The 14,853-nt window shown below is 34.7% G+C and overlaps 1 protein-coding gene across 7 annotated transcripts in view; it reads left to right on the top strand.

Moving 5' to 3' along the window:
- NT5C2 (5'-nucleotidase, cytosolic II) overlaps nt 1–14,853 on the top strand; it is a 101,114-nt gene that overhangs the window by 38,608 nt on the left and 47,653 nt on the right. For 4 of the 7 annotated variants that reach the window (XM_061162515.1, XM_061162514.1, XM_061162512.1 and 1 more), the window contains exon 3: nt 4,106–4,138. The exons of the other annotated variants lie outside the window; for them this stretch is intronic. In XM_061162515.1, the coding sequence (XP_061018498.1) occupies nt 4,106–4,138 (33 nt within the window). The remainder of the gene's footprint in view (nt 1–4,105; nt 4,139–14,853) is intronic. 7 annotated transcript variants of the gene reach the window in all.

The raw sequence follows: 14,853 nt of genomic DNA, 5'->3' as shown, positions 1-14,853 counted from the left end.
AACTTTGTATATGGTGCAGGGTGAGGGTTTAAATTCCTTCTTTTGCATGTGAATATCCAGTTGTCTTAGTTCTATTTGCTGAAAAAGAGTTCTGTTTCCAATACTCTTCCAATTGTTAAATTAGGAAGAAAGGTTGCAGTCTTTAATGATTAAGTATGATGGTAGCTGTAGGTTTTTCACAGCTGCCCTTTATCAGTTTGAGGCAGTTCCTTTCTGATCTTAGTTTGAGATTCCTTTCTATTCCTAGTTTGCAGAACCAAGGAAATAGAGGGTTGACTGCAGAGTTATATGTGGATTTTCAATTGTGTGGGGTTTGGTGCCCCAACACTCTCCTTGTTCAAGGGTCAACTGTATTATATATAATAGTAACATGGTTTCAAAAATCAAAACTATTCAAAAAGACTGTCAGAAATGTCACTCCCACTAATGTTCCTCCCCAAATTGGTAGGTAATAAACTTTGGATTTCTTTTTATTTATTGTGCTTGGGAGTCATTGGAGTTCTTTATTCTATGCTTGCCTTTAATTGGTTTATAAGTTTTCAGCTGTTATCTTTTCATGTGTTGTCCTTGCTATGTTCTCTTTGGAGAAAGAACTCTGATAAGTGTATGTTAGACTTTAGCACTGTTTTCCTCCCTTCTCATATCCTTTCTTTTGTATTTTTCATCCTTTTTTGTCTCTGTGTCACATTCTGGAATGTTTTTCCTGACCTACCTTCGAGTTCACTAATTCTGTTTTTGGTTGGGTCTGACCTGAATCTGTTCTTCACATTTTTTATTTTAATTAATTTTTACTTTCTTCAGCATTTCATTTTGGAATCTTTTTTCAAATATACTGCTAACTTTTTTAAAAATATAATTTCCAGTTATATATTAAACATTTAAATACTTTTCTATAAAAGAAGTCCCTTTCTTAGGTTTTTAAAAAATTAATTTTATTTTTGGTTGTGCTGCATCTTCATTGCATCTCTAATTGCAGTGCATGGGCTCCTCATTACAGTGGCTTCTCTTGTTGAGGAGCACTGGCTCAGGAGTTGTGGCACACAGGCTTAATTGTTCCACAGCACGTGGAATCTTCCTGGACCAGGGATCAAACCCATGTCCCCCACATTGGCAAGCGGATTTTTATCCACTGTACCACCAGCAAAGTCCCTCAAACATTTAAATCTTAATGAATTTTGGTTTAAGAATCAAAACGATCTGAAGTACATTCCTTTCTCTGTTTCCAACCACTTCCCTTTTCACAGTTTTTTTAAAAATAATTGTAATTGTTACTATTCTCATGAGGAAGTCAAACCATCTGTGAGTGTGACTACCATAAATCCAAGAAATAGAGAGTAATACAGTTATCAATCCCAAATTTTAATCTTGTAATTATTTTTTAAAAGTGCTTGAAATTATTTAGGTAATACATAATTAAATCCTTATTGTACAATATTCAGGAATTCAGAAATATATACAGTAAAGTATGAAAGTTCCCCTTCATTTACGTTTTCACCCCCACTCCTCTTTGTCATAGGTAAACAATGTCAGTTTGGAGAGCATTCTTCTAGTCCTCTTTCAATGCATTTAAACATGTGAGCGTGTGTGCACTTTAATACAACCTCCTAATCTTTCTAGATTCTGGCCTGTTCTTTTCATTCCTGATGGTGCTAGTCCAGGCTCTGGTCATCACTGTCATGCATTGCAAAAGTAACCATAACCCCGCTTATGTCTGCCTGCTTTTAGCCTTGTCATCTTCAGATCTGTTTTGTAAATCATGTTTTATCACCCAGCTTAAGACCTTTGAGTGGCATCATATCCAGAATGCTATAGGATAAATCCTAAGCCTGTTAACATAGTATTTAAGACCCTGTGAGGACTAATCTTTTGCTTTCCACTTTCATCTTGAGCAGCTCCCTTCCTCAAATTCTTGTATTCTGTCAACGCTGAATTGCATCTAATTTTTTTCCCACACACCATAATATCTGTGTCACTCTGCTTTTCATTCATAATTTCTCTTCTGTTGGAATGTTCTCCACCCGTCTTTTCCTCTTAATCTGATTAACAGTTGCTAATCCTTTTTAGTGTGGTGGTTAGGAACCTGGGCCTTGGGTTAGTATTTTGGATTATTTCATTTTAATTTCTTTAGAATCACAGTATTTAACTGCTATAAACTTTGTTCTGTCATCTATGAAATATGAATCATTTCTACCTCATAGAGTTATTTGAGATTAAATGAGATAATAACTATAAAAGTGCTTAGTATAGTTTCAGTTTAACAACAACAGTTTGGGCATCCTGTCTTTCAGTAAGACAGGGAAGTGCACCTGTCTGTTGTGTATATGTCTAATACTACAATTACATACAACTTTTTAATGTTTTTGATGGACCTCCTCCATTAGAGATCCCTTAAAACCAAGAACTGTCATGTTTATCTTTGTATTACTGGTACTAGGTACTGGCAGGTAGACATTTAGTAAACGCTTCTTAAATATATGAACTGAGTTTGAAATAGCTAGATAATGCAGTTTCTTTTGCATGGGAAACTCGTATAAGTGTGTATACCTTCTGTTCAAGTGAGATTTTTGTTTTCCTTTCTCTTTACAAGTCAAAAGTCTTAAAATAGTAATTACATTTATTTCCACCACACTGAGCTGTGATGCCACAAGCTGGAAATCCAGGGAAGCCATGGGAAGTTGGCACTCTTAAGGATTAGATCATTTTTCCATATTCAGTTTGTATTCTTGTATTTATGGAATTTGGTTTGAGGATAGTGAAAGTCCTTCATATTCATGTGTAATTTGAGAATTGGATTTTTACAGTGTATCTCCCAAGAGATATTTTGGTGAGATAATGCTTTCCCTGTTACCCCTTAAGTTCCAATGGTTCTTTGAGTGCTTACAAATGACAGACAGATGTTATCTGTCTTCTATAGATGAAAAATCTCAGGCTTAGGTTAATTAACTTATTCAGCCAGAAAGCTGAATTTAAACCTAGTTGCTCTGGTGCTCATTCTCTTTCACCATACTGCTTTTCTAAATAAACTGAAAATAATTTTAGTTTGAATTTGTAGTATTTGGTAGTGGTTTTAGTTACTTGGTGACTATTTAAACATTTTATAGTAACTAATAGAAATCTTTATGGTAAGATAGATAACTGTTTAAAGATAAAAGTTTTTTAAAATTTAAATCCAACTAGTATTTCTTTAAGGTATGTATATTTTATTTTTAAATCAAACCATCAGTAGGAGGATTTATTTGCCTTATCAATGTTCTTAGACTTTAGCACACTTGTTTATTTCTTCCCCTGTTGCATAATCCCTATGCATTATATTGGTCAGGAGGCAGGAATGTTGCAAATGTTTTTCTTTCAAACTGCAACTTGCTCTGAGATTTGGAATTAACCTTTAGAATGTTCTGGGTATATCCTCCACATGCCAAAGATCTGTAAATTTCTTTTCACATGGGCTGACATTTTCAAGTATATGAGTAAAATATTTGTGAACACAGATGTTTTTCTTAAAAGTAGTTAATGATCAGAAAAGAGACCACAGTGTGGAAATACTTTAGGTTACTCCTGTAATATGATCGGCACATAAATACTTATTTTTCTTGTAGTTTGAATTGTTCACTTTTTAAGGGAGGAAATAACTAAACTGATAATTAAAACATAGTACTGTGTATTATGTTTTTTTTTTCCTCCGAGAGTAAACTAAATGATTTGAACTGACTAGGGCCGCTCCATTCTGTGAAACTCACATTGTTTGCATACTGTTGGCGGGCCTCATTAGGGGGTAAATTTGCTTTTTCTGTGTGTTTGCCAGTAACGATTCCCGTCTCTTACAGGAACTTGCCATTTGGATAGTCTCCTGCCTAAACTGGCCTGTCTTACACAGTTTAGACCATCAGTTATTTTTCCTGCTCTTCAATTTTTTCCTATTACTCTTTGGTTTTTAAGTATTTAAAGCTGAGGATATTGGTCTCTGAGATATTGCCTGCTTAGGGTTCGGCATCTTGCCCGAATTTGTTGGGCCTCTCAGGGCCTGAATTCTCTGTGCTTTAACAAATGAGCTACAGTTCTCAAGAGATCAGTGAAGCTTGTTTGTTGATCCTGTATTCTCTTCCAGAGGAAGTAGATCTTTGAGAATGTCTAAGGAAGGGTAAGTGAGTTTATTATTCTTTTCTCCTCATTTTTCTCAGCGAAGAGATGTTCTAGTCATCTGAGTGAATTGGAAGATTAATAAGCAGTGCTACCAGTCTGAGTAGAGATGGGGGAGAGATTGAAAGAAATTCAGCGGAAAGTTTACATTGCTACTGTTTCACATGTAATCTGCTGTAAAGTTACAGTTGCTATTTGGAAAGACTCCATTGAGGGTGGATAATCTGCATAGAAATTAAGTGAGAGATAAGCACCCTGTTTACCTTGTGTTTTTCAGTAGAAAGTGTTTATGAAGATTGGAAGCAAACTCAAGTGTCTTACCAAAGAGTTTTACATCGAAATGAGTGAAGTTTAAAAATTCAAGTGCATTTGAAAATAATTTGTACCTTTAGAAAATGGTGTGAAAGATTGAAAAGCAACCTGTGATTTTTTTCTTTCTGGTCACTTGTAGACAAAAATAATTTCAGGTAGAATCCCCCGTTCATCTTTATTTTGCAATATAAAATAGTTCTGTAGGGTTTTTTAATTGTCTTTATAGTCTTTTCTCTTATGTTTCAGAATTTGAATTATTATTGATATTCTTTTTATGACCACTATCATAGGTGACATGCAAGTTAATAGCTCCATCCTGTTAACGATCTCATTTCTAACCTTCAAGTATAACTTGACCTGGTTAATTCCAGAGAAACATCCCCTTTGATCAAACAGGACACAGATTCCCCTCAAAAAAAAAAAAAAAACAACTCTTTAAAAATACAGTGCGATTTAAATATTGATTTTCTTGAAGTTCTTAATTTTTTTCTAGTAGAAATTTTGAAGTAGTTTCAGAGTCTTGTGTTTATAATTTATTTTAATCTGGTCATGTATTGATTGTGAGCAAAATAAAATTGGCCCATTTTACTGCTATTTTATAAAGCCTCATTATTAGTTAAAAAGAGCAGCCATGGGTATAAATAATTCTGTATTATTTTTAGACCTCTCATGGCATCACTGGAATTTTGAGGTTTCTTTAAATGTGAAAATTATGAGAGGACTGCCTCTTCAGGTTTGTATATTTTCTTTCCTTCTAGCTCTAGCTAGAAGCTTGCAGTTTTTATTGAACAATTTTTATGGTACATATTATCATGGATGCTGGTAATATTTGTCAGGCTTGTACAGTGGTTATTTATAAAGCTGGTTTATAGATTTAAGAAGAACTATATTTCTAGATGCAGTCAAAGTTCTTGGGAAGTAATTAGTAGTTCCCCCCTGCCCCCCAAGGTAAAATATATGTTAGAATTGGTTGGTTAAAAAAAGATCTGTATAAGTCAGAGGACACTATAAAGCCTGGAGGAGTATTTTAGATTATTTCTAGGGATCCATGAGGCAATTCTTTTACTGTTTGAATAGGTAATGAACAAGTGCATTTGAATTGAATGGAACCTATAAATGAAATCAGTTAGCTTTTATTCTCCTTTGCTATCTTTAGAAATAAATGGATAAAGTTTCTACTTTGGGATGAAATGATTCTTATATTCAGAATGTTGGTATATGTGATTATTTTTATATCTATGAAGTATTTCCGTAATAAGTAATAGAAAAGGATTGTTAGTAGAGTTAAATCATCAAAAATTATACTTGAGCCTTATGTAAACATATAGTAATCGAGACAGTATGTTATTAGTGTAAGGATAGATATATATATATAGAGATCATGAAACCTAGTAGACCCACACATACAGTCAGTTGATTTTCAGTAATGACGCCATGGTAAGTCAACAGTTAATCTGTTTAACAGATGTGCTGAAACAACTAAACATTCATAAAGAAAGAAAGTGAATCTCAACCTTTGCCTCAATCGTATATATATTAAAAAAAACACAGAAATGATCATAGACCTAAATATAAAAGTTTAAAGTAAAGTGTAGGTGAAAATGATTGTGACTTTGAATTAGGTATAGATTTCTTTTTAAATACATAAAAAATAAAAACATGGAAGATAAAATTGATAAATTGGACTTCATCATAAGTTAAAAAAAAAACCTCTGCTTTTAAGAAGACAACATTAAGAAAATAAAAAGGTAAGCCATAGACTGAGAGAAAATATTCTCAATACATATATATCTGATAAAGAACTTATATCCAAAATACCTGAAGAATTCTTATAACACAGACAAATAACCCAGTTTATAAATGATTCTTCACACAAAAAGACATGGCCAGTAAACATTTGAAAAGATGCTCTGCATCATTTGTCATTGCGTGCTCAGTCACTTCAGTTGTGTCCGACTCTTTGCGACCCTATGGACTGTAAGCCTGCTAGGCTCCTCTATCCATGGGCTTCTCCAGGCAAGAATACTGGAGTGGGTTGCTATGCCATCCTCCAGGGGATCTTTCTGACCCAGGGATCGAATCTGTTTCTCTTGTCTCCTGCATTGGCAGGCAGTTTCTTTACCACTAACACCATTAGGGAAATACAAATTATAACTATAGTTAGGTATCACTGCCGACCCACTAGAATGACTAAACACTGACAATGTGGAGCAGCTAGAACTCTCAAGCATTGTTGATGAGAATGCAAAATACAAACATTTTGGCAATGTCTTTTAAAGTTAAACATACACTTATTAAATGGACTGATATTTCCACTTTTGGGTATTTACTCCAAGAGAAATGAAAGCATTATGTCCATACAGATTTGTATGTGAGTGTTCATAGTATCATTATTTACAATAGCCAAAAACTGGGAACAACTCAAAATATCCAGCAATTGAATAGGTAAATAAATTGTGGTATATCCATACAATGGAATACTACTCTGGAATAAAGGAACTAATTTTTGATACATGTAATAACATGTATGAGTCTCAGAACTATTGTGTCAAGAAAAATAACCAGATATAGACTACATGGTGTTTGATTTCATCTACATGAAAACTAGTGACAGCATAGATCATTGGTATTTTGTGGCCATTGGTTGGGGAGAGTATTGCAAAGGACATGAAGAAATATTTTGGGTTGATTGTGGTAGTTGTTACGTGGGTGTATACAGTTGCCAAAACTCACCAATCTTCACACTTAAAATGGGTGGATTTCACTTGAAGTAAATTATACCTCAATAAAGTTGGAGGGGAAATGAGATTTGAGAAACTGAACTTGCTTATTTAAAATCTTATAAATAAAATTATTGTTGTTTAGCATAGTCAAAGGAATATATTTGGAAAAATATAGGTACTCTAGGATGTGTAATGCAAGGGGGAAAAAAATACGTTCTTCTTTCATTGTAATGATTGATCCCTCGTGTTCTGGAGCTGTTCAGAATGCCTTTTATCACTAGAACCTGCTGTCTTTTAGGTGAGAAGCCAAAATCAGTTTTGTCATTTGCTTTTAAGTTCTAGATTTTGACCTCTGTTTTCCATTATGGGCACAGTCAGCACACTTGTTAGTTTGACCTAATGATAACATGGATAAATATATTTTCTTCTCTAATTTTTATTCCACAGAATTCAACCTTAATATTTTGTTGTATTTTATAAATTATCTTCTATACATTGGTTTTTACTTTTAAAAATTGGGGAGAAAAAGTAAAGAATTTAGGGGAAAGTAGGAAAAAAAGATTGGAAAAAACCTGTTTTTAGACTGACATTTTTGAACAGTAATTTTCAGAAGTACTGCCATGGTTCCCGGTTTCTCCTTTAATTTATGTATTCTTCGTTTGTTAGTCCTCTTTCTTATTCCCCACCATTCTTCTCTCATTACTGCAGTTTCTTCATTTGAGGTTGAAAGTGAAGGGAATTTTAATGTCTTTTAAAGAGATTCTCCTTAAAAGTATGCTTTGAAATCTTTGGGGAAAGATAGCATAATCGCTACTCTCATTAGTCCTTGTTTATCACTTTTTAAGATATATATTTTTTCACATTTAGACATCTCTGAATTTGGGCTGCATCTAGCAATACGCCACCTAGAATTAAGTTGAGTTCTTTTAGAGAGAATTTCATTTCTGTCAGTCACGTAGGGGCAGCATTAACCATGCTAGGAGGGTAAATTTAAACCACAAACCTACCAGATTTGTTGTTCAGATTCTCAGGGGGAGTTTTTTCCCGTTTCTTGGACTTGGTGTCAGGGTCAAGAAGCGCAAATGTCCTTGTGTGTTTCTTCTATATTGCAGATTTAGTTCTCCTTTTTCCTTGTACTATGGATATAGTCCTTTGATAATCCTAGCTTTACAAGACTGACTTTTCTTGGGCATCCCTCCTGGCCCTTTTTTAGTGGCATGTAATATGGGTGAGTTTTACAGTTGATGCATCTTAAATTTCAACCATCTTTAATTTTGTTCTTTGTATACCTCCACATTCTCTTCACTGGGACTTTTTTATATTGAGTATTTGAATAAGAGAAATTATGATAATTCATGTATTATTTTAGAAATGATAGCATGCGTATTCAGACTTTTGAAGCACAGAGTGCTGGTCTCATAGCACGATCTTATAATGTATCCTTCCTGAGGGTGTTCCTCAGAGAAAATATTCAGCCAAATTAGTAAGAAACTGTTGGCTGGAAATTTATGAAAAAACGGATGCTTTAGTGACCTTACTTTTATAATCTAGTCCACAATTTCTTGTTGTGTCTGTATATTCGAAGTATTTAAACTTTCAATTTTTTAAGGATCCATTTTCATAAATAAGAATTTTTTTTTTAAGATCACTGGCATTCTTTTACTGAAGAATGGGAGCGTAAAGGCAGACTAAGGTCTTGTCATTCTGTTTTTTAAATAACAGCATTATTGAGATATAGTTCACATACCATTCAATTCACCTTTTAAAGAGTACAGTTCAGTGGTTTTAAGTATATTCTTAAGAGGTGTGCAACCAACAGCACTCATTTCAGAATATTTTTATTATCCCCCAAAGCAAACTACCCATTCCTTCTTCTCCACAGTTCTGGCAGTCACTAATTGCTATTAAGTTTTTAGTTTAAGTTTTTTTTAGTTTAATTTTTAATTCAGTTGAGTATTGTGTCTAGTCATTACTAGGCCCTATGCTAGTTATTGGGAAGGCAATAAATCCTTTTCTCCAAGATTATAATCCAGTAAAGAATAGGGGACTTAAACACTTAGTTTGTGTATATGATAAAATATAGACGTGCCATAACTGCTCACATGCATCACATTTTAGAACTTTAGTTGTTGATGAAATATCTTTAATTAAATAAAAAAAGTAATCTAAGACCCAGGGGCATCATTGTTACAATAGTTCTCTGGCATGGCCAGAAGAATTTCGTAAAGAAATTTCAAGGGTCTTGAAATTTCTGGGTCTTGAAAAATAAGGTAGAGATAACTAAGAAGGACGTTTCAGGTATGGGGCACAGTATGAACAAAGTTTCAGAGAACTTTTAGGAAATAACACGTAGTTCATTTTAATTACTAGAGCTAAAGGTGTGTGATGTGGAGCAACGTGAGATAAAACTGATTTTGGAAAGATAATGAAAGCTTTGAACTCCTCGAAGATTTTTTTAAAAATTGTATTTGGTAGTAGGTAGTGAGGAATGTCTTGGAGAAGGCAATGGCACCCCACTCCAGTACTCTTGCCTGGAAAATCCCATGGACGGAGGAGTCTGGTAGGCTGCAGTCCATGGGTTCGCGAAGAGTCGGACATGACTGAGAGACTTCACTTTCACTTTTCACTTTTATGCATTGGAGAAGGAAATGGCAACCCACTCCAGTGTTCTTGCCTGGAGAATCCCAGGGATGGGGTCGCAGAGTCGGACACGACTGAAGTGACTTAGCAGTAGCAGTGAGGAATGTTTAAAGGTTATTAAGAGGGAGAGCAGCATGATTAGAGCTAGGCCTTAGGACCATGCTTCTCATCTGTGTTGGAGAACCATTTTCTTCTAAAAGACTTCTCTTCTGTTAGAAATTGATACTTAGGATAAAAATTAATTACTTGAAAAATGAAGAGACATAAAATGAAAGTATACATTTTTTGTTTTTATGTTCAACAAACAAAACTTTTCTGTCAAATTGTTACAAAAGTTTCTAAATACTTGCAGTTTCTTAAATCAGTAACAGCACTTCACAAATCTGCATTGGACTGTGGACCCCACTTTTGAGTAGCACTACTTCAAAGCAATTAATTTGGCATTAGTGTGCAGGCAGAGCCATTGAGAGATGATTGCTGAAGAGTTAATGAGGGACCTGGACAGGTTGTTAGCAGTTTGAGTGGACTGGAAGATCTGGATTAGAGACATTTGGAAATTTAAATGAAGGCAAGTTAGATGTTGTGGATTTGAGGGAGAGGAAAGAATCAAAAGATGTTAACTAGGTTTTAGACTTAAGGGGGAAATGAGAGTGCCCTGGTGGAAACAGAGACTAGTTTGGGGAGAGAGATACAAATTAGGTTTTCAACAAAAATTCATCTTATAGTATTTTTCTGTTAATTAGCAGACACCCACATACATCATTTGGTTGATGATCTAAATTTGCACTCTCCAACAGGCGCTTTGTAACTTTAACAAACTTTGAGGATATAATTACACAAACCCATAACCAAAACATGCCTGAGATTTTTCGCTTGTATCCTTAGTCTCATTTGTTGTTGCAGTAACCGTTGTTGGGCCTTTGGCCAGGAAACTGTGACTCCCGGGCAGGAGGAGGAGCTAGGGCTAAAGTTCACCAGTGCCAGAGAAATTCTATTCCAAATGGATTCATGTGGAGCAACAGTGATATCCAATGACAAGTTAAATTAGACACAGAGGTGTTTTCTCCAGCACTGTCTCAGAAGAGACATACTGTGGAGGGGCCTGGTTCTGACTAAAACGGTCTTTTTGAAGTAAGGTTAAAGTCACACACACAAAAATTATACTAGGAATTTGAAGAAGAATTCTGTTATGTGACTTCAAGAACTAGTTGACTCAGATAGTTTCACACTTTGCAGAACGGCAACCAGTGACAGATGAGGTAATGCTGCTTTGAATTACAAGTTAAATCTCAAAACCATTAAGAGTTTGCTATTTACAAAATTCCAAATTTAATAAATTGCATGTTCATGTTCCTTTAGTGTGAGAATACTAGATTCCTGTTCTTAAAGCACATTACGTTAATAGTCTTATTTCTTTTGTTTAATGTCTGTATTTATTTGGATAGCATTTCTTCAAGTTTTATGCCTTACTGCAGTGCTGTATGATAGTAAAAGCTGTTACATTTGTCTTTATGTTGACATCTGTGCTCAGTTTTATAGTGTTTCTTGGTCTGTCTGCTAAAGATTGTGTCTGTTGTTTTAATGCTCAAATCTATGTCTTGCAAATGGCTTAGTACATAGGAATTTCTGGCTGATAATTGCATTTTAATGTTGGATGCTTAGTTCAGTCGTGCTTTCTAGGGTGGCAGCTTTGTGCTTTATTTAAAGTAAGCTTTGGAAAGTTCCACAAGTATATGCAGGCTCTTGAAGCTAGAGATGTGGAGTATGTTCCACTGGTTAATAATTTAGAAAAGTGACACAAGTTAACAGGCATTAATGAAGATACAGTCAAGGTTCTGGGACCAATAGAAAATTTTGGATTCCCCAAGGCAGATAAGGATATTTTTGTTTTAAAAGTGTGGTGAGATGGTGAATCAGCCTTTTAATTGATAGAGCACCTAGCACTTTCTTTTATATAATAACAGTAAAGAATATTTATTAGTTTGATGCCAGGAGATCAGTTTCGCTTTAAGGCTATATTCTGGAGACGTGGTATTTCTGGCTCAGGGCTGCCTCTCAGCTGAAGTCAGTGCATACTTTCAGCATTTGGATGTTTATTATCTTTATAAATCATGGCATATATATTACTGCAGTTATCTATAATGCAGCTGTTCCCTTTTGTCATCACAGCTTTGCTTATGCACTTTAGGTATTCATGCATGAATTAGATTTAATTCCCTATTGCCCCCTTCTCCCATATTGTAGCTTAAATAGGGAAAGAAAAGGAGTGGTGAGAATATATGTGAGGTTTTTCTTTTGTTTCATAATAGTAATAAATTATAGGGGAGACAGGAGTGATTGTTTTTTTAAGTTCAGGAGTTGCTTCTGTAGGTGGGGGTACTTACTTTAAATGAAAATGAAAAGATAGAGGATATTTGGTTTCATAGAAAAGCATCTTTCTAATTTTAGACATCTAAAAAATCTTACTAGTTTTAGCTACTCCCTAAAGGACAGCTTCTAGGATGTATGTCATAAAATGGTACCTGCTTTGTAATAGGTGTTCAACAAACATGTTGATTGAATAAAATGACCAGTTAGTCAGAGGAAAGAGTGTGATTTAATGGATATTTAGCAATGATTAATTTTGCAGAAACAACAGATTTTCTTATTCCTGATAGATATCATTCCCAGAGTTTCTATGGACAATGCCTAAGGATAATAGTATGATCTCTGTATCCTTAAAAATGTGATAAGGAGTACAGGTTAACCTCTCTTCTGGAGGAGAAAGAAGTGGGTGGATTATCTAGCTGGGTCTGTTTCTTTCTGCCTTTAGCAGTGATTGATACCAGCAAAGTATCTTTTTGTCTATGATTGTAGCTGTGTCTAAAATCAGCTTGCATCATTCTTATGTCAGAATCAAAACTGTTCCTTTTATTATGTGGTCCTATATCTCTCTCTCCTGGATAGAAAAATCTTCCCAGTCTGTTCCTGCTGAATTCCCACAGAATATTTTAGGCATGTCAGCTGTTTGGGCTTTGATCAAGGATTTGATCCAGTTGGCCCCCTAGCCTGAATGAGAGTGTGTTTGAAAAGTCTCAGCTTCAGTGTTTCCAGAGTTAAAACCATTACTCAGTGTCTTTACCTTCTCTTGTGCCTTCATAAGGATTTATGTAACTGAAAAAGGTGATAATAAAGTAGATGCTCCAGTTGGTAGTAATAGAGTGAAATTTGATGAAGTGGTAGAAGGGTCATGGTGATATATTTGGAGTTTGGGGGTATTTTTAAAAAGATTTGAGTAGGTGTCATTTGTCCTCTAGTTCCCTGTATCTTTCAGCTATTCACTACTCTTCCTTTCCCATCCATTATTAACCCAATCAAAATAAGGGTTGATTTTCCAGAATAACAGGTTTTCTTAGGGAAGGAAAGTATAAATGTTTTACATAACATCTGTCTCAGGGACTAAGAGTTTTATAAAGCTTATCTAGTGTGCATAGCACACTGTGAGAGAAATAAGTTCATATTTTTTAGAGAATAACATTTCTGAATTCAAGGACCTGTTAAGTCCACCAGTTAAAATATTGTAAGCAAATATTTGATTACTTGCATATAAGATTGGTGCGTGCATTCTGAGATGAGAGGAAAAGCTTTCTATTAAAGTTAAAACAATAGTTCTTGAGTTGGTGAAGAGGTTTTTCTTTAAGTTGTTGTCTAGATTAATGGTTTCCAAACTTGAGTATTTCATCAGTTAAAGTATGGAACAGTCATCCCTCTGGATGCATACTTAAATTACATATACTACTATAATTACTTTTGTATAGTAGAAGACATACACAAATTAGACATTTTAAAAATACGAGACAATTTTGAGTAGAAGCTGTAACCCTTTCTTCTGTATTCCAGGGGAGTCTTTCATAGCTTCAGGTGCAGTCACTTCTCTTTGGAGACTACTGACCTATATTGTCAGTGGGAGAAGCCTAGCCCAGGTATCTTTATTTTTACCAAGTTTCCTGGGTGATTTGTAGCATTCTCACGTCTCATAGTTACTTATGAGATGAAGACAAAGAAAAGGTTTGGTAATAAGAGGATAAACCATTCAGTAATTTTGGCCACCAAACTTTGGGTTGAGATGGAGGGGATACCCTTACTTTCAGAGATGATTGAAACTTACCCCAAAGCACCATCGTGATGATGATCCTGCATACTATTATGTTTAGTTTTCCTTGTATCTTCATAGTTATCTTTCTGAAGTTTGACTCTGCTTATTGCATTTCATCAAAATCTGAGAATTTTTTCTTGCCTGCAGGATAATGTCCCATCTCTCTAGTGTGGCACACAAAGTCTTCATTAATGTGACCCTTGCTACCTTTTTTTAGCTTCATAACCTTTATTGCTTCTTTCCCTTTTCTGGAAAACTTGCGTTTGCAACAGAAGAGTAAAACCAAAGAAAACTCAGCTCTAGTAAATGTATTTTGGTTCACTGCAAACCTTATCTTTACTTTGTCATTCTTTGTGGAGTGCCTTTCTTGCTTTATCCTACTGGAAAACTCCTACTGATTGTTTAAGATCAGCTCAAACAACTTGTGCTATCTCCTGCATGTTATTTTATAGCATTTATTGAAATACTTTAATTATTTGCTTAAACCTCTCTCCTGCTACTGCTGAATTCCTCAAGGATAGAGATTGGTTAAAATGTAAGTACCGTGAGGGCGGGTACTCTTTTGTTCTCTGCCATATCACAGTGCCTGGTATGTAGTAGGCATTTGGTAAGTATTTGTTGAATAAATCTGTTTATATTTATGTCTTTACTGTATGGCATATGATAGGCTTTAAGTGAACCTCTGTTCATTAAATAAATTATAAATGAGTGAATGAATTATAAAATATCAGAAATAAGCTATTTTATGGGGTCAGACTTAGAAAAGGAAAACTGATTCTCTGAAATCTTGAGTACATAGCTTTGTTAAAATAAAGACACAATAAGAAAAGTCACATATTTTTGTGTAGTATCTGATGTCACCTATGGTATAAGGAGGACTTGAATAATTTATATTGTGAATCTTAA

This window comes from Dama dama, chromosome 15 (assembly GCF_033118175.1).
Source record: "Dama dama isolate Ldn47 chromosome 15, ASM3311817v1, whole genome shotgun sequence".
Lineage (NCBI taxonomy): Eukaryota > Metazoa > Chordata > Mammalia > Artiodactyla > Cervidae > Dama > Dama dama.
The sequence above is the reverse complement of the archived record's forward strand: the minus strand, read 5'-3'. Positions and strand labels throughout refer to the sequence as shown.